At 48.1% G+C, this 19,699-nt stretch overlaps 1 protein-coding gene across 1 annotated transcript in view; it reads left to right on the top strand.

Annotated features, from left to right (window-relative positions):
• Window positions 1–19,345, top strand: part of PAFAH1B1 (platelet activating factor acetylhydrolase 1b regulatory subunit 1) — a 167,096-nt gene extending 147,751 nt beyond the window's left edge. Inside the window, exons 9-10 of the mRNA XM_082246511.1 lie at window positions 4,206–4,362; window positions 18,670–19,345. Of these exons, the coding sequence (XP_082102637.1) occupies window positions 4,206–4,362; window positions 18,670–18,743 (231 nt within the window). The 3' untranslated portion in view covers window positions 18,744–19,345. The remainder of the gene's footprint in view (window positions 1–4,205; window positions 4,363–18,669) is intronic.
• The last annotated feature ends 354 nt before the right edge of the window (window positions 19,346–19,699 follow it).

The following is a 19,699-nucleotide window of genomic DNA, read 5'->3' as shown; positions in this document are numbered from 1 at the left end:
AAGCATGCACAATTTTAAAGCGCAACATGTTTGGTATCTATTTACTGGGCATGACATCTTTATATTTTACAAAAAAGTTGGGTTGTGTAATTTTTTTTTCTTTTTTTGTAATAAAATTCAAAGTAGATTTCTCTTTCGTTCATTGACAGACACGGCTTCATATCTTCATTTGACAGATGGGTTATGCTCCTCTTCCTAGGAGTAGGACACTAGGCGAAAAAGGGTTAAAGCTTAGCTACTCCTATAGGGCAGTCCCAGGTGGCATACTCCCACTTCCTGCTCTAGGATCTTAATTTTTTATGCGGCCATGTTTTTGGTGGTTCTTCTATCGTAGAGCAGCAGCCGTTTTCTTGTAGCCGGGTTGAGCGGCCTCTGACAGCACGGCTGTTTCCTCTTCCTTCGGATCGGCGAGCTGCAAGCTGTTGGCGTTCATTCCCCTTCTCTCCCTGCTCTGCTGAGACACGTTAGTGGTGAGTCCTGGGCGGTATCTCCCTGCCTGTTCTCCTATTGCAGTGGTCCTGAGACTTGTAGTTTCATGGGTATCAGTGCTGCTGGGGTTGTTTTTCACAGCCTATATTGTCTACTTGTACTGTGATTCTTTCCTTTCACTGTTGCACCAGGGTATCATGAAGCCTGCAGAACATATCTCCCCACCGGACCCACTCTTGGGTAGGGGGGGGGGGTCCTAGGTGTCCCACTTTGTTATGGCGGCCATGACTGCAGTCCTGCAATCGTTAGTGTCTAAAGTGGAAATGGTCCTACAGAAAAGACCTGGCAAAAAGTGCCCTCCACTTTCGCTTGTTTCCTCTGCCTCCTGCGACTCTGAGGCTAATTTAGCCACCTTGGGCGCAAGCCACCTCATGGGTTCCGCATCCACGCACTTCCAGTGCTCTGATGATGAGGATGATTCCTCCTCCACCACCTCTGCGTAAGAAAAAGTGCTTGTAGAGGCACTGATTGTGTCAGTGCGAGAAACTTTAAAAATGGAGGACTCAGCAGGTGCTGCGTCGGCTGCTCCGGCGCAATTTGGCACCCGCAGGCCATCCAGAGTGACTAGTGTTTCCCTTCCCTGCCTATTTTGATGAGATTGTCAGTGGGGGTCCCTGAAACGCATGGCTGGGATACCGAAGCGTTACGCTAGGAGCTCTTCTTTTGAAGAAACTGACAGTGTCACCAGTGGTGGATTCTTGCATAGTTACATAGTTTGTGAGGTTGAAAAAATGCATCAGTCCATCCAGGCTTCCTTCAGAGAAGATCTTCTGTCTCAATGGCTGATCTTCCATCCTGCTTTACGGTTGCTGGCTTTAACGGCCTGGCTATTGAAAGCCAGGTACTGCAGGATAGAGGTTAGTCGGAATCAACTTCTCTGAAAATTTACCATCAAGTTTGGAAATCATATATTATTTGGTGTGAGTCTCCTTTTCAGTATCGTGTCTGCTGGTGTTTCTACAAAAAAGGTGTAGATCAGCGTTTGGCTTTGGTCACCATTAAGGGCTAGATTTCTGCTTTGGCAAAGACCATTGGCAACTAATTCTTTGGCTCACACCTTCATGCAGGGAGTTTGCCATTTGGCCCCTCCAGTACGCTTCCTAGTGCCTCCGTGGAATCTTAACCTGGTACTGTCAGTTCTCCAAAGACCGCCTTTTGAGCAGGCAAATAGTGGTGCTGGCCTATTTAATTAAGGGTCAGGTTCCTCCTTTCTCTGTTAAGGCGCATTCCACAAGGGCGCTTAGTGCCTCCTGGGCCTTCCATCATCAGGCATCAGTGGTCCAGGTTTGCAAAGCGACCACCTAGGCGTCTGCACACACATTCACCTAGTTCTACAAGGTGGATATTTTTGCATCTGCAGAGGCTGCCTTTGGCCGCAAAGTTTTGCAGGCTGCTGTGGCAGAGACTTCTGCCTCTTGAGGGTGTTTTTTCTGGTAAGGTGAGCTCCAGTTTGTTCCTGGCTGAGCTGTTCCTGGCTGAGCTCCTAGTTTACCTGGTTGGCTAAGTTTAGCCTATTTTTGTGAATTTTGTTTGCTGTGTGTTTTTCCCACCCCTCATGCTGATACTAATTTGGGACGTCCCATCTGTCAAATGAAGATATGAAGCTGTGTGTGTCAATGACCGAAAGGGAAAACTGGATTTTTGTCTTACCGTAAAATTATTTTCTCTGATGTTCATTGACGAACACAGCACCCTCCCCTCTGTGTAGGTGGGTTATGTATTCTTCTGACACTGCTTGTTATAAAACTGATTTATGTAGCCCTTTATGTACAGCTGTTGATCAGAAACATGCAGCCCCTATAAATGTCTTCAGTTCTATTTTGGAACTTTTTTTTTTGTTTTTTCTTTTTAGTTCCACAGTTCAGTGATTTGTTAAAAATTACTTTTTTTTTTTAATTTTCCTGGACTTTGGTTTTTTTAATCTTTTATAATATGCATTTGGATAATGCAACATAGTAAAATGTGAATACAATATATGCTGATAAGATGTATTATCCTGACCACCTGTTTGGTCTATTGTGTTAAAATATTTAAAATAACATGGATGCACATTGAGTCCTCACTGGCTCAGTCTGCACCTATTAGTTATTTGATGTGGTTAAGGCAAAGGGACAGGCCGGCCATCATGTGTCCCACCACTTCCTTCTCCCTAAGTCTCTGGGATAGATTATCAAAAGCCCAAGGCTTCAAGTCACCACACGCCCCTCTGGCTCCGCTAGCGAGCAACCCTGCTTTCACCCCTGGTCTCCAACCCCTTAATTTTGCATGATGGACTAATAAGGGACTTATTCGTTTTGCTGATTTGCTGGGACAATAGGGGTATTATTCCTAAAGCTTACCTGCAAGAAAAATATGGTCTCCCCAATTCCAAATTCTATAGTTATGTACAAATTGCCCACTTTCTACAGTCTCTACAGTCCCTTTCAGATCTTGCTACTTCTACCCCCATGAAATATTTATGTAGATCTTATGACAAGCACACGGGGCACATCTCTGAAATCTATTGCATCCTCACTTCCTCTCCTACCAAGTTGTTTTACATGCAGAAGTGGGAACAAGACCTCCAATCTGAACATGATCTTGAGGAATGGCTTCAAATGGCCCAGGGCGCTTCCAAATCATTTATAAATACTTCTCTGATTGAGGCCAACTACAAGGTATTGATGAGATGGTATATGGTACCGACAAGAGTGGCAGCTTACGTTCAGGGGGCCCTGGTCGCTTGCTTTTGGGGATGTGGCATGCAGGGTACAATGTTGCATACATGGTGGGCCTGCCCTAAGGTCAAGAGGTTCTGGATCCGGGTTTACAATTTTATTTATACATTAACACAAGTCAATCTACCCAAGTCCCCCGAACAGGGCTTACTTGGGCATTCTACCGTGAAGGTCCCACGCAGGGCCAGGAAACTTGTGGGGTGGGGTTTATCTTCACGGCTGCTAGATTGGCGGAGGCTCGATCATGGAGGTCTTTGACCATTCCGTTCGAGCTTGTAAAACACAAGCTCAATTGGATTATGGTTAACGAACGCCTGTCTGCTACTCTTTCTGACCGGCAGGCTCAATTTGACAACATTTGGGAACCCTGGATCCAGTATCGGTCTGCTTCATTGTAGCCCAGCTGGGCCTGAGCCCTCTGGGCGTGACTCTGCCTACATGGGGGGGCTTGCTCCTGGATTTCTCTTCTCTTTTCTTTCCCTTTCTTTTCTGTTCTGCTATGCTGTTCTCTGCTCCTTTACTTTTCTGACTTCTTTTTATCTGTCATGATTATTGTACCATAGCCATTTTGGGGCTGGCGGTCAGGGACCCTCAGGTGGTTTAAACTGTGGCACTCATCTCTCCACCCTACGGCCTTGTGGTGATTGAGGTCGGGGGGGGAGGGGCGACACGAGCCCACCGGGGTGTGGGAGTGGGGATCGCCATATTGGTGCCCAATGGCTCCCAGCCCTGGTCTGCTCCCCTAGAGGGGGTGGTTTATTGCTCACAGCTATGCTGTGGACTCGGCTGCCTGCTCCTCATGTACACTTCTTTCATATGTTCCATGTGTATGGAGTTCCCACTTATGGCTTAAGTCTTTCATCTGGTATTTGCCTTGTGTGATACTTTATCTTGTTCATGTTTGATTTGCAAAACCTTAATAAAAATCAATGAAACAGAAAATATTTAAAATATTTCTAAATAAAACTTGTGTTAAAAAAAATTACCATTGCTTCATAGGTTGGCCATGATAACTGGGTACGTGGCATCCTGTTTCACCCAGGTGGAAAATTTATACTGAGCTGTGCTGATGATAAAACCCTACGTATTTGGGACTATAAGAACAAGCGCTGCATGAAAACCTTGAATGCGCATGAACACTTTGTTACCTCTTTGGGTAAGTTTTTATGTTTTTATCATTTCAGGTGGCTTTGCCATTATTGCATCTTTTCCAGACTACTCAAATAAAGGTTGTTTCTCTTGATGCTCTGTTGAGGGAGACAGAAATGTTTGGAAATCTAAAGCAGTTGGGTTTTTTTCTGCTGCCTAACCGAGGTTTGGACACTGGCAAACAGAAGTTAAAAGCCAGCCCTTTTATCACCCTACCCTCATGCCTCTGTTTTTTTTTTTTTTACTAGCGTCTCAGAAAGTTGGATGCTTTTCCATTAGCTCAATTATCCTTTTTATTTTTTTCTTCCCATCTGTAACTTAAATCAAGACTTCAGTAACACTCCTTGAGCCAGCCTCTGCACAGCAGCTGTCTGAATCTGCAGTGAATGAGGTATTTTGACACCACTGGACTGGAAAATTGATGGGCTAACCTGTAATTTGTGCCCATCTATTAGATATTTTGGTCTATAGCAGGGGGTCTCCAAATTTTCTGAAGAAATGGCCATTTTACTGTCTTTCAGACTTTATGGGGGGCCCCACTGTGCCCAGTGGGAGTAAACAGTGCCCATTCTTTGGTATAAGAGGGAGAAGTAGTTTGTGCCAGTGGGTGGAATAGTGCCCCATCGTTGGTGTCGGTGGCGGGAATAGTGCCCACTGTTGGTGTCGGTGGCTGCAGTTTGAGGACCACTGGTCTATAGAGTTACTAAGCTGTGCAATTCAGGACAGTGTATATCTCACCCTTTTTAAGACTGTGAGCCAAACAGCCCCTATTGTAATTTCAGATTTTGATTCTGTGATCGGGAGAGGCTGTCGGGTCACTACAGTCTTTCAGTGAACTCTAATATACAAGGGGTGCTTTCAAGCCTTATCAATACCGTGCATATCGCTCTGCGTTTGGAGGATCAGCCTGCTTTTATAGACCTTTTGGATCTTTAAAGGCTCACCTACTGTTTTGAGTACTTTAATGCTCACTGAATGACGTTGGGCATGATACACTCTCCCACGCAGTTCTATTTAGAGGCTCAAGAGTTGCAAGTTGGATGACTTGAATTAAAATCTACTGGCTAGCATGGGCACTGCAGGAAATTTTCGCTATTAAACTGTGAAAATTTGGATATGCTTGTAGATACATCCACTCATCCTTTTTTTCTCTTTCGTTCATTGACGGACACAGCTCCTAATTCTTCATAACCATTGGGTTATACTGCCCCCTACAGGAGTAGGACCCTAGGCAGGAAAAAGCTTGACTACGCCTATGGGCAGTCCCTGGGGGAGGGGGGGGTGTATACACCCACTCTCAGCTCTATAGCCACTAGTCAGGACCTAGTTCCTTGCTGGGATCTGTGGTCCTGGCAATTTTTTTTTTTTTTAAATGGAATTTTTTTCTTATCTTTGTTATTTTGTTCCTGTGAGAATCTCCAATCAAATGCTCGACTGGGTGACGGACTTGGATAATCTAGATCCAGAGGGTGCCCCTAGTCTGGCCAGCGAGTGGTGCCCACCCTGTTCCTGGTATGGTAAGTAGCTGTCCCCCCTCTGCTCGCTAGGCCCCTACCGAGGAAGTCAACGGCTGATGTAACGGGTATAGGGGCAGAGCCTGCATGTTAACATCACATCGCGGACATTGCAATTGACACTTTTAATGCTCGAACAGCCCGCACTGTTTTTGTGCCTGACTTGTGAAATGTTTTATGTATTTTTTAATAAACATTCAGTGTAAACGGGAGCACTAGATGCTGCTTTTTTTTTTTTTTTTTATATCCCTTGATATATTGCTGATTGGGACAGAGTTTATAGAAGTTGACCAAAGGAAGCATAGCCTCAGCCATCACCAGAACATACTTGTCCCCAGAGGGGAACTGGTAATTCTGAGCCACTGGTGAAACGGGGGTCAGAATGTAAAGTGGGCGGCTCGATCACATAGGTGGAGGAGAAGCACTGAGCACTTTGATTGCTTTTTTGCATGGATGGTGGATTAATATTTAGATTCAGTTTATCGCAACAAGCTTATGATTTCTGGATGTTTTATCCTTGTGTCACTTTTATTCACTTTTGGATTTGTTTATCATTGTTCATGTAAAGCATTTCTGGCGCAGCACTGTTTTTTGGATTTGTGTGTATGTGTAGTGAAAACACTGTAGTAGTGACCTCAGCCAGTCCTTTAGAAATTTTTGCACAGCTTTTTATGTATTCTTTCACATATTGATTAGCACTGATTTTTGGGTATTTATTCCTTTAGAATTAACTGCGTTAAAGGTGGATGGTCCCACCTGTAGTGGACTCGTCGGTTTCCAGATTAAATAAAGCTACCTTCATTCTGGTTGAGGAGTCCCCGGCCTTTAAATATCCTGCTGATAGGAGAGTGGAGGCTCTGGTCTGCCCTATGTTTGCTGTGGCTGGTCGGCACTTAGGCCGGTATTTTCTATTGCCCTGGTGTAGCAAGGTCTGACTGAGTGGGCTAAACTTTTACGCCGGGACCTGAAGACTAAACCGATTCCCCCTGTGTTGCGCGAGCTGGCTGATCAGTTGGTTCAGGGACTACAGTGTCTGTGATGCCTCCTTAAAAGCAGCTCTTTTGATTTTTGGGCTATCTGTATTAGCAGTGGCCCACGACGTATTATCTGGCTGAAATACTGGTCTGTGGACCAGACTTCTAAGCCTTATCTGATCTCCCCTTGTAGGAGATTGCCTGTTTGGAGCTTCCTTGGATGACACTGTTAAGGGTCTCCCAGGGGAGGAAGAATACTCTTCTTCCGCAGGCTACAAAGGGCAAGTAGCCCTATCGTAGACGTGGGTCATTCTCCTCGGTTCATAAGAGTTTTTTTGTCCCTCAGGGTTTCAAGACCAGGGATCAAAAGTCAGAGCCTCTACCGGTGGTTCCAAGAGGACCTCGTCTGGCAAGCTACTAGTGGGCTCTTCCAGACCTGCGGACAAGGCTGCCTCTGCATGAAAGGGTGCCCTCACCCATATCTGGGTTGGGGGGACTTCTTTGCTGGTTTCCGGATCCATGCATCTCCCTGGCAGAGGACTAGTGGGTCCATGAAGTTATTCGGTCAGGCTACTAGATCGAGTTCATTCTTATCCTCCGACAAGGTTCTTCCCTTTCAACCTGCACTTGTTTCTAGATCACTTACTGGTCTCTTTGGGGTAGTGCAAGACTTGTTCCTTCAAGGGGTAATTGTTCCTGTTCCGATTTCGGAACATTTTCAGGGGTTTTTACTCCAACCTCTTTACAGTTTCCAGAAAGGAAGGCAAGGTACGTCCAATTTTGGACCTCAAGGCGCTAAACTGCTTGTGCGAGTGCAGAATTTCCATGTGGAGTCCATTCACATGGTACTGGCGTCCCTACGTCAGGGATTTCTTCTCACTTCTATCGACATCAAGGACGCCTACCTTCACATTCTAATATGTGCCGGTCACCAACGCTTCCTCCGTTTGGCCGTAGGCGAGGCGCATTATCGGTTTGTGGCGTGGACCTTTTGGTCTCTCTTCCGCTCCTCGGGTCTTCACAAAAGTGTTGGCCCCGGTGCTGGCATTGTTTGTCAGCTGGGGATCGCGGTACTGGGTTACCTGCATGATCTTTTGCAAGTCTAGTCTCCGACTGCTCCAATGGGCAATTGGAGATTGCTCTTCGAACTCTGAGGGAGTTTAGTTGGATTCTGAACCTTCAGGAGTCTGCTTTGGTTCTGTCCACCAAAACTGGACTATCTGGGTCTGACTCTGGATTCAACCAACGTGTTTCTTTCTATGGAAAAACTCCAGACATTGCAGGAGGCAATTTAGCTTCTGTTCAGCAGATGATCATCCCTCTGGGCTTGCATGCAGGTGCTGGGCCAGAGGAAGATCTCAGCTAAAGCGATTCTGGTGAAATGGGACAAGGATCCACAGTCTCTAGTGGTGGCTTCGTTCTCTGGCACTTCAACAGGGAAAATCATCTCTCCCCCTGTACTGGACAGTTGTCACCATGGATGCCAGCCTGTCCGGGTGGGAAGGCATCCTCAGCACATATGTGCTCTGGCAGAGTCCAGACTGCGGATTAATGTCCTGAAAATCTGAGCGATCAGCCTTTGTCTGGCTCATTGGACAATTCAGCTTCAGGGGTGTCCGGTACAAATTAATTTGGACAATGCCACAGCCGTGGTCTGTCAATCGCCATGGGGGCACAAGTAGTATACTGGTGGCTTGGTAAGTAGCTGGCATTCTAAGGTGGGCTTACCAATTTCGTTCCAGACCTCAAATTTCTACAACGACTCATGCGCCGTATCAAAGCAGAAAGGATTCCGTCTAGACTGACCTCGCCGGTCTTGGTATGCCGATTGGGTAAGACTAGTCGCCGATGCTCCTTAGGGACTTCCTCCCAGGGAGGATCTGCTGTCCCAAGGACCGGTCTTCCATACTGCTTTACAGTCGCTGACTTTGACGGCTTGGCTGTTGAACGCCATGTGCTGAAGAATGAAGTTTTGTCTGAGATGGTGATTCCTGCTCTGTTGAAAGCTAGGAAATCTACTTCTAGGAAGATCTACCAGCATACGTGGAAGACATACATTGCATGGTGAGTGTCTCTTGGGGTTCATCCTCACTCCTTCTCAATGGATCGGAGCTTAACCTTCCTTCAACGGGTGGTTGAACAGAAATTGGCCTTAAGTACCATCAAGGGCGAGGTATCAGCTTTGGTGTTCTTTTTCCAATGACCTTTGGCCTCACACTCCCTGGTGCGTACCTTTTTTGGTTCCTTCAGTGCTGGCTCCATTGCGTCCCTGGGATCTTAATGTGGTTCTTTCAGCTCTACAGAAGCCTCCCTTTGAAAAGATTAGTAAGGTTTCACTGCTTGTGCTCCCTCAGAAGGTGGCCTTTTTTGGTGGCTATCACCCCTGTGTGCAGGGGTGTCGAAACTGGCGGCGTTATCCTGTCCACCTGATTGGTGATTCACAAGAAAAAGGTGGTGCTTCGCCCCTGTCCATCATTCCTTCCTAAGTTGGTCTCTGACTGTCATTTGAAGACATTGTGTTGCCTTCCCTTTATCTCAGGCAAAACATCCAAAGGAAATTGCCTTGTATACCTTGGATGTGGTCCCGGGAAATTAGGGTGTATCTGGCAGCTACGGAGTCTTTTAGGAAGTCCGACACTCTATTTATGCTTACGGACGGACCTCACGAAGCGTTGCCCGCTTCTTCTGCGACCATTTCCAGACGGTGGTTCAGACCTCTTGCATCAGAGGTCAGGTTCCTCCTTTCCCTGTCAAGGAGCACTCTACTAGGGCGCTTAGTGTCTCCTGAGCTTCTGTCATAAAGCGTCAGTGATGCACATTTGCAAGGAAGCCACCTGGTCATTGGTGCACACTTTTACAAAATTTTTATAAAGTGGATATGTTGTCACTTGCGAATGCTTCTTTTGGCCACAAGGTTTTGCTGGCTGCTGCTTGAAGGACCTGGTCCTTTTTGAGGGTATTTTTTTTTTTCCCAAGGTGAGCTCCAGTTTATGGTTGAGCTCCATGTTACCTGGTTGGCTATGGTTAGCCTTGGGAATTTGTTTTCTGCTTTTTTTTTTTTTTTCCCCCACCCCTCATGTTTAATACTTCTTTGGGACTTCCCAATGGTTAAGAATCCAGGGCAGTGTCCATCAATGAATGAAAGAGAAAATGGGATCTTTCACCTACCGTAAAATCCATTTCTCTGATGTTCAGTGAGACACATCACCCACTCCTCTGTGGAGTTGGCTTTCTTCTGACACCGCTTGTAACAAAAAAAGTTCCTATAGCTGAGAGTGGGCGTATACCCCCTGGGACTGCCCATAGGCGTAGTCAAGCTTTTTCTCTTACGTCCTCCGACAGTCGCCGCCGCCTCCAAGTCATCACTGTTGGGTATTGACTTCCGCTCCGCGGGGTATTGACTTCCGCTCCGCAGGAGTAGCTAGTCATAAAGACTTAGTCAAAAGAACAAAGGCATTTGCATATACACACCCATGGGGGCTGTCCCATATGGTCAATACCCTCTGTAGTGACCACTCCCAACTCAGTTTCTTTCTGCCTAGCGTCAGGAGTAGTTAGGCTGAAGCTGTAGCCCCAGCACAGGGAATCATAACTAATCTTTTATTTGATTTTCTTTGAAAATGTCAGTTTTTTCTTACTTTACTAGCTGTTTATTTTGTCAGCTTTTAGTCGACTCTTCTGAAGAAGATGGATCATGCGGTGCTGGGATTCGGACTGACCGCCCTGGTTCTCCAGGGCAGAGGGTCAGATGGACCCCCAGCCCGCCATCGAACGTTCAGCCGTGGTTCGTCCTGGCACTATGAGCGACCCATCCCTGCTCGCAGCAGGGATGCAGCCGTGAGGTGGCTACCTCACTGGACACATCTGCGATGCTGCAGTGTCATGTCCCTGGCTAACGGCACTCCCTGTCAGATGAGGACAGCGGCTTTCTGTTCTGCAAGGCTCCCCACGCCATCTGGTACAGGTAAGTACTTCTGTGTGGGGCCTCTGTCTGGGGTGGCAGTCCTGTGTTGCTGTGTTCCCCATGTCTGTGCCTGTGTGACTCCCTGCTGCGGTCCCTGCGGGGATCGCTTGTGCATGCTCTGCGGTGCTATGTTTTTGGGGGTCCCCTTCCCTGTGTCACTTCGGTGCTTGTTGGGGGTGCAGACTGTGTGTGTGGCGGCCGCAGCGGGGTAAAACCGTGCGGTCCGCCATTTTAGGTATGGGCAGGCATGTTTGGCTTCACTATGGGCAATACTACATGCTGTTTTGGCGCCATCCGCCGCCATTTTGCGGTGGCATAACGATCGTTCCGACCGCATGTTCGGTGGCCATTTTGCCGGAGCCTTCCATTCAGTCCTATGGGGCAGCCATTTTCCCTGAGTCATGCAGCTTATAGTTCAGCCTACTCTGACAGCACTTCCTTTTCCTCTGAAGCAGGACATCGGTGGTAACACTCTGCGGGGCTCTGCAGCTTATCTCTCTCAATTACCTTCTGTATTGTCATTTCTGGCTCAGTTTTTTTCTTCTCCTGTTTGGGGGTCTTTGTCGCTGTAGCGGTGGGCTGCGCACTCCGCAGCGGTCTTAAAGGGGCAGTACCAAATTTATTGCACTGTTTTTATCATCTTTGGCAATGGATTCTCAGGACAGCAAATTCCCCCCAGCTCTGGTGGGGGACCCCAGTTCTCCTATGGCCCCTCTGAGACCTGATTTGGCCGCTGTAGTGGCGACCTTGGTGTCCAATATGGAAATGCTGATGGCTGAACATGCTGCTAAAAAGAGGCCCAGATTGTCTCTCTCTTCGGATTCAGATGGTGATATGGCTGCTGCAGCGAGCGTGCCCTTTTCAGGGTCTCGCTCATCCTTAGACCCGCTGGGGTCTGAGGGGGAGGTGGAGGGGGTTGATACCTCCTCCCCATGGTCGCCTGAAGAGCGAGCGACCATGGATGAATTGATAGTTTCTGTTAAGGAAACACTACATTTGGAGGATGAGCCCAGTTCTCCAGGCATTGTGTCCTCCTTTGGGACACACAGGATCCGCAAGTTGGCGCAGGTTTTTCCCTGCCCCACTGAGTTTCATTACACTGTTAATGAAATGTGGCGCACTTTAAAACGTCCATTCCTGGTACCTAGTCGGTTCAAGTTGCTTTATCCCTTTGCACCGGCTACGGAATCACGATGGTGTGTGCCTCCACAGGTGGATCAAGGCTACCTTGGTTCCTTCTGAGGATACCCCAGTTTTTCAGGATCCCACGGACCGGCGGTTGGAGTCTCTAGCCCGCCATTCCTATACGGTGGCGGGCTCGTTGCTCAGACCCATTTTCGCGTCCATTTTGGTGGCTCAGGCGGTGGTTGATCGGACTAAGGTGCTTAGGAGCAACCTCATGTCTGATGCTGTTCCGCCTGCCCGGCTGGATATGGTGGATCAAATCCACCAAGGAATCATGTATCTGTGTGATGCGGCCTTAAATGAGGCCCCTTTAGTAGCACGCCTCTCTAGTGTCTCGGTACTTAACCGGCGACTGATATGGCTGAAGAGCTGGTCGGCTGATCAGTCCTTGCGGAAAACAGTTGCTGATTTTCCCTATGCTGGTTCTCGCCTTTTTGGCGAGGCGTTGGATACCCTGGTGAAAGGCGTCACAGGGGACAAGAGCACTTTGCTGCCCCAGAACCCGAAGAACAAGTCCTGTCGTGGCAAGCAGGGTTCTGCAACTAGATCCACTCGGGGGTCCTTTCGTGCCTTTCGGAACCAATCCAAGGGCAAGCCCTTCAAGGCCCAGGGCAGCCAGAAGAAGCCCTGGGCGGGCAAGCAGAAGTCAGGCAATGCCGGCTCGGCGGGTCAGTCCGCCTCTGCATGAAGGGGCGCCCTCACCCGTTTCAGGGGTGGGGGGACGTTTGCACGGTTTCCTCCAACCTTGGCTCTGGATTTCGGACAGGTGGGTTCAGGAAATCATTTGATCGGGGTACAAGATCAAATTCCTTTCCCGGCCAGCAGACAGATTCTTTCCCTCAAATCTTCATTTGCCTCCTGGGCGTCTGCAGGACCTTCACCAAGCGGTGCAGGACCTTCTTGCTCAGGGGGTGATTGTCCCGGTGCCTCATCGGGACAGGTTTCAGGGATTTTATTACAATCTGTTCACTGTGCCCAGGAAGGAGGGCAAAGTACGTCCTATTCTGGACCTAAAAGCGCTGAACCGCTTTGTGCGCATTCGCAAGTTCCCTATGGAGTCTCTCCTCTCGGTGGTGGCCTCCCTGAGTCCAGGGGAATTCCTGGCCTCGATAGATCTAAAAGATGCGTACCTGCATGTCCCCATTTTCGAGGGTCATCAGCGGTACCTTCGGTTTGCTATCGCAGAGGACCACTATCAGTTTGGCGTTACCTTTCGGTCTCGCTTCAGCTCCAAGGGTCTTTACCAAAGTGCTGGCGCCGGTTAAGGGCATTGCGGTCTTGGGGTACCTGGACGATCTCCTTCTGAGATCGAGTGCGCGATCTGTCCACCACGGTGCAGACGCTACAGGAGTTCGGATGGACCATCAACGTTCAGAAATCGACATTGTCTCCATCGGTTCGTCTTCCCTATCTGGGAATGATTCTGGACTCTGCTCAGGCAAAGGTGTTCTTGCCGGAGGACAAGCTCCGGACCTTGCAGGACGAGATCAGGTCCCTCAGGGACAATCCGTCCTTGTCACTCAGGACCTGTATGCGGGGCCTGGGGTTGATGGTTTCAGCCTTCGAGGCGATACCCTTTGCTCAATTTCACACGCGGGCTCTCCAGGCGGAGATCCTGGCCAGGTGGGACAGACTGCCTCAGTCCCTGGATCTGGTTGTCTCATTGAGTCATCAGACCAGATTGGCTCTTCTGTGGTGGCTCCAGTCCCCGACTGTGTCGGAAGGCAAGTCCTTCCGTCCGTTGTTGTGGACGATGATTACCACGGATGCCAGCCTGTCGGGCTGGGGTGGAGTCCTGGGCAACCTGTCTGCCCAGGGCACTTGGTCGGAGGAGGAGTCCTCACTCCCGATAAATGTGCTGGAATTGCGAGCGATAAAACTGTCTCTTCCAGTGGTCGGACCGACTTCGGGGACGTCCTGTTCGGGTACAGACGGACAATGCTACCGCGGTGACTTACATCAACCACCAAGGGGGCACCAGGAGGGCCCGGGCGGCCCGGGAGTGACCGACATTCTGTCTTGGGCCGAGACTCATGTCCCGGCAATTTCAGCAGTTCACATTCCGGGTGTGTAGAACTGGCAGGCCGACTATCTGAGCTGCCAGACCCTGGACCAGGGGGAATGGTCCCTGCACCCGGAGGTCTTCCAAATGCTGTGTGCGAAGTGGGGATCCCCGGACATGGATCTGTTTGCATCTCGGTTAAACCAAAAGGTGGAAAGGTTCGTGGCAAGAACGCGCGATCCTCTGGCGGATGCGTTGGTGGCCCCTTGGCATCAGTATCGTCTGATATATGCCTTTCCTCCGATTCAGTTGCTATCCAGGTTCCTCCGCAGGTTAGCCTCGGATCTGCACCTGGTGATTCCGGTGGCGCCGGACTGGCCACACCGGTCCTGGTACGCCGACGTTGTTCACCTGGCAGTGGCGCCTCCGTGGCGGCTGCCAATGCGGAAAGATCTCCTGTCTCAGGGTCCGATCTTCCATCCTGCTTTATAGTCGCTGGCTTTAACGACCTGGCTGTTGAGATCCAGGTCCTGAGGGACAGGGGTCTCTCCCCTGAGGTCATCCCTACCCTTGTCAAGGCTAGGAAGACCTCCTCTGGTAAAATCGATTACCGTACCTGGAAGGCCTATTTCGCCTGGTGTGAGTCCAGGGGGTTCTCCCCTCGCTCGTACTCGGTGTCGAGAGTGTTGGCCTTCCTCCAGTCTGGGGTTGACCAGCGCCTGGCGCTGGCCACGATAAAAGGGCAGGTGTCCGCACTGGCTATTCTTTTCCAACGCCCTGTGGCGTCTCATTCCCTTGTTCGCACCTTCATTCAAGGTGTGCAACATTTGGCTCCCAGGAAGGAGCCCTTACCTCCATGGGACTTGAACTTGGTTCTGTCCGTGTTACAGCGTGCTCCCTTTGAAAATATACGGGAGATATCGTTACCTCTGCTGTCTAAGAAGGTTGCCTTTTTGGTGGCGATCACTTCGGCTCGCAGGGTATCGGAACTGGCGGCGTTGTCTTGCCATTCTCCGTACTTGGTGATTCACAGGGATAAGGTGGTTTTGCGTCCGCATCCCTCCTTCCTTCCTGAGGTGAGGACATTGAGTTCCACATTAATGAGGACATTGTCCTGCCTTCGCTTTGTACGAAGCCTAAGCATCCTAAGGAGGTTGCTCTGCATTCCTTGGATGTCAGGGCGATCAGGGTTTATCTGTAGTCTACAGAATCCTTTCGGAAGACGGATTCCCTCTTTGTCCTTCCTGAGGGACCTCGGAAGGGCATGGCTGCGTCTGCAGCGACTATTGCCAAATGGATCAGGCAGACCATTGAACAGGCTTATGCTTTGAAGGAACAGGTTCCACCCTTCCCTGTTAAGGCGCACTCTACCAGATCTGTGAGTGCGTCCTGGGCCTATTGGCATCGGGCCTCAGTGGCCCAGGTGTGCAAGGCTGGGACTTGGTCGTCAGTGCACACTTTTTCCAAATTCTACAAAGTAGATGGCGTCAGCTGATGCCTCCTTTGGCCGCAAGGTTCTCAGTGCGGCAGTGCCATGAAGGACCCTTGTTTTTTTATGGGTCCCTGGCTGTTGGTGGTTGCTTTCCTTGGCTGTTGCTCCTGTTGAGCAGTGTTTTCTGTTGCCTAGCAGGTTCTCTTACTGTGCATGTAAGGTTCCTTTCTCTGATGTGGGTACTGCGTTGCCTTTTCTACGGTTGCGTCTCCCACCCCTCATGTCTATACTGCTTTGGGACATCCCAACAGTGATGACTTAGAGGCGGTGGCGACTGTCGGAGGACGTAAGAGAAAACGGAATTTTTGTAAAATCTTACCGTAAAATTCCTTTCTCTGAGTCCTCCGACAGTCGCCGCCCCCACCCATCTTTTGGGTTTTTTTTCTTGTACACCTACTGCTATTCTACCAAACTGAGTTGGGAAGGATCACTGCAGGGGGGTATTGACCAGTGGGACAGCCCCCATGGGTGTGTCTATGCTAAATGCTTTGTTTTTTTGGCTAAGTCTTATGCCTAGCTACTCCTGTGGAGCGGAAGTCAATACCCAATAGTGATGACTTAGAGGTGGCGGCGACTGTCGGAGGACTCAGAGAGAGGAATTTTACGGTAAGATTTTACAAAAATTCAGTTTTTTCCAGCCCTGTCTGCATCCAAGGTGTGGAAAATTGGCAGGCAGACTTTCTCAGTTGTCAGCACCTGGACCCGGGGGATCTGGAGGTCTTTAAAGCCAGTTGGTGCAGGTGGGGCACATCTGATGTGGACCTCCTGGCATCCAGATTTTATAATAAGCTGTACAGTTTTGTCGATGGGTCCAGGAACCCTTGGGCTTTTACAGATGCTCTGATGCTGGGTCAGTTTAACCTGATGTACACCTTTTCTGCTCCTCCAAATTCTCCATTTACATCACAGGATAAAGATGACATTACATTGATCCTCACTGCACATAAATTGACCCAGAAGGACATGGTAGTCAAACGTATTCAAGCTCCTGGCCGATGCTCTGTGGACTCTTCCAGATCCCCTGTCCCAAGGCCTATTGTTTCATCCTGCTCCTCAGTAGCAGACTCCTAATGGCGTGGCTGTTAAAGCTATAGTTCTTAAGCACAGAAGTCTTGTGGATTCAGACATCACTGTTCTTTCAAAGTTTAGAAAGTTGTCTTGTTAAGTCTACCATTGAAGCTGAAAAGGGCTGCTTTGCTTAGTGTGAGTTGAGGGATTTTCATCCTAGAAAGTACTCGACGGGAAGTATTCTGTCCTTTGGTCTGAACTAGTAATCTCCTTTAAGTCCAATTAAGGCGCACATTCTCTGCCTTTAGCCATTTTGTTTTAGCCTCTCCTTCTCTAGTCAAGGTGTTCAGGCTGTACAAGGCACCATTTGAACCCAGCAGCGAAATTCCCGTCTTGTGAATTTCACCTTTGCGAGGAGACTGGGTTAGTGGACTTATTCTGTAAGGAGCCTTTTTTTTTTTAAAGACCAGAGGTGGTCTCTTCCTTCCACTTTAAACAGAAAATTATCCTCGTTTCCAAATGTCCTGCTACAAAACATCCTAAGGAAATTCTCTCCACTGTCTTGATGTAGTTTGGGCACCTTTTTTAGAGTTTTTCTGCTTCTTCAGGAAATCAGATTCCTTCTTTGTGCTTCCCGAAGGCTCCCATTCGGGTCTCCTTGCCTGTTGCTCCATTATTGCTAGGTGGATTATTGTTAAAGCTGAAGTTTAAATTATAAAAATAAAAACCTACAGCTTTAGTCATATCACTTACCTGTAATGAAGAATGTCCCACATTGTGCAGGCAGCTGGATCCTGGAGAAATCCTCACTGCAGGGATGCCTGTCCTCTTCAGGTCTCTGAACGTCTGGTGCTGCAGTGGTTGACCGCTTTGGATCTTCCTGCAGAACAGTAGTAAATTGTGCAATGGAGACATGACCCTCCTATCATTGATTACACTGCTTGTAACATGATCTGTGAATCATGCCTCGGATCAGACTCAACCCCCAAGCCCCCCAGCCTCAATTAAGTACTTGAAGTACAGTCCTTCAGTGAAACAACTTTACAATCCGTTTAAAGGAGAAGTATGGGATAGCACAAATAGCATTAACTATCCTCACCACAGAATAGCTTTTCTTTCTCTGTTGCTCCGTTTTTGCTGTATCCCCTTTCCAAGTCTGGTTAGGGCTGAGCAACGGTCCTCCTCAGGTTTGAAAGTTTTGAGTGGATGGTTACATCTGCAGTTATCTGCCCCCTCCTTCAGCTGTAACTGTGCTTTTCCCACAGCGCCACAAGCTGCATGCTCTCATGTGCCTCTCTGTGTCCATAACCTCACACAAGTTAACAAGAAACGGAGGCATACAAACCGTATGCTGAGCTGTGGGAATTACAACTCCAGGAGACTTTAGTGTACAAGAAAAGAGTTCGTAAAGCAGTAGTATCCCGCTTTTTGACACTTTAACTACAGGTAAGCCTATAATAAGGCTTACCTGTAGGTACAATTAATATCTCCTAAACCGGCACGGTTTAGGAGATATTTGCAGTGCATGCAGCCGCTCACGCGAGCGGTGCATGCGCTCTGAAGGTCCGGGGGGACCTTCAGTTTTCCTTGCCGGGAGCTTGCCAGAAAATCACTCCAGCGCATGCGCGGGAGTGACGTCATCGTAGCTCCAGCCAATCACAGCGCCGGAAGAGACGATGAGGGATCATGGCAGCGCCCGCAGCGGTGTCCGGGGGTCCGTTCTAAGGTAAGTAATACATAATGAGCTAGTATGCGAAGAGCTAAAGCACTGTTGTCTCAGAAGCGAGCAGACAGCCAGGTGCCTATGTCGGTCATGCAGAAGAGGAAGAAGGGGGTGGATCCAGACTTCATGGTCGGGGTGACATTGCATGACAGACCTTAGCCTCTCCAACAGTTATTTTATTTGATTTTACAAGAAAGAGTGTACATTTCTGAGTGCAGAGAATCGTTTTTCCAGAGTAGCAGCTCACCAGGATTCATATAATGCAACAAAAAATGTACCCCTGTACTTCTCTTTTAATGCCAATCTAGAATATTTGCTAGTTACATAATATCCATACAGCAGTAAACTTGTAAGCAATTTCAGATAATTTACTGTAAACCTTTTGTGTGAAGATTGAATTTGAATGTTGTATGCAGAGTGTAAGCTGATAAATTCTTTGGTGTCTCTTCTAGATTTCCACAAGACTGCACCTTACGTGGTCACTGGAAGCGTAGATCAAACAGTAAAAGTGTGGGAGTGCCGTTGATTTGAACTCACCTTGGTTCCCATTGCCTCTTCCCTCTCCTCTGGATGCACTCAGATACCATGGTTACCCATCTGTTAAATACCTATTGTCCTTTCATGTAAATTATTCTGGATGTAGATTGAGCTTATTAAATGTTACACAAAAAGTATTCATGCATGGTGAATCCAAATTGTATACTGTAAATTTACATACGTTGTCTAGAAGTACCATAGGTTTAAGAACATGGGCAGGCATTGGTCACATCAGACCTAACAGGCAAGAACTAGGTATTTCTGGGGTGTCCCGCAGAATCATGCCTGTCGCTGTTTGTCTTCGGTTGTGGTTTCCTGGATCAGTGGGCTCACTTCAGAAGCACATTTATGTGGGGCTTTTTGAAAAGTAATGTGGATCTACTACAATATTTTAGTGAGCTTAAAAATGAAAATATACACTTCGTGTTGGAGTGTCCACAGAGTCAGAGGTTTGTGTAGCAGTAGCACTTGTCTTTTATGTATGTAAACTTACTGCAAAATATGGCACTAAATACTTTGTTGCAGGTATTAAACTTCCCCCGCAGCATATGTGTGTCCCTTCTTGTGTTTTTTTTTTTTTTTATATAATTTATTTTTGTCCATACAAATCTGGATGTTTGCTTCGTGTCTAAGAATCGCCACTGCAGGGTACGTACAAGGCATTACATGCTTGATGGCCTTTAAGGAGGTGATTGTTGGATGGCAACCAAAGACTTTTCATCAGTGTAAAAGGAAAAAAGAAAATATGCAACAAACTTGTCAGTTTGTTTTGCTTCGAATTACGAAAACCTGCATGTTTAAAACCATGTGCTGTCTTTCCTCTTTTTTTTTTTTTATTTATTCTGTCAATCCACCATTTTGTGCCTCAGGATTAGCTGCCGTCATGCCTTCATCTAAAGCAAATAATTAAAGCTGCCCTATAAACATTTCTCAACTAGAATATTT

This window comes from Pelophylax lessonae (assembly GCF_965119305.1).
Source record: "Pelophylax lessonae genome assembly, chromosome: 2".
Taxonomy (NCBI): domain Eukaryota; kingdom Metazoa; phylum Chordata; class Amphibia; order Anura; family Ranidae; genus Pelophylax; species Pelophylax lessonae.
This window is presented reverse-complemented; position numbering and strand designations above follow the sequence as displayed.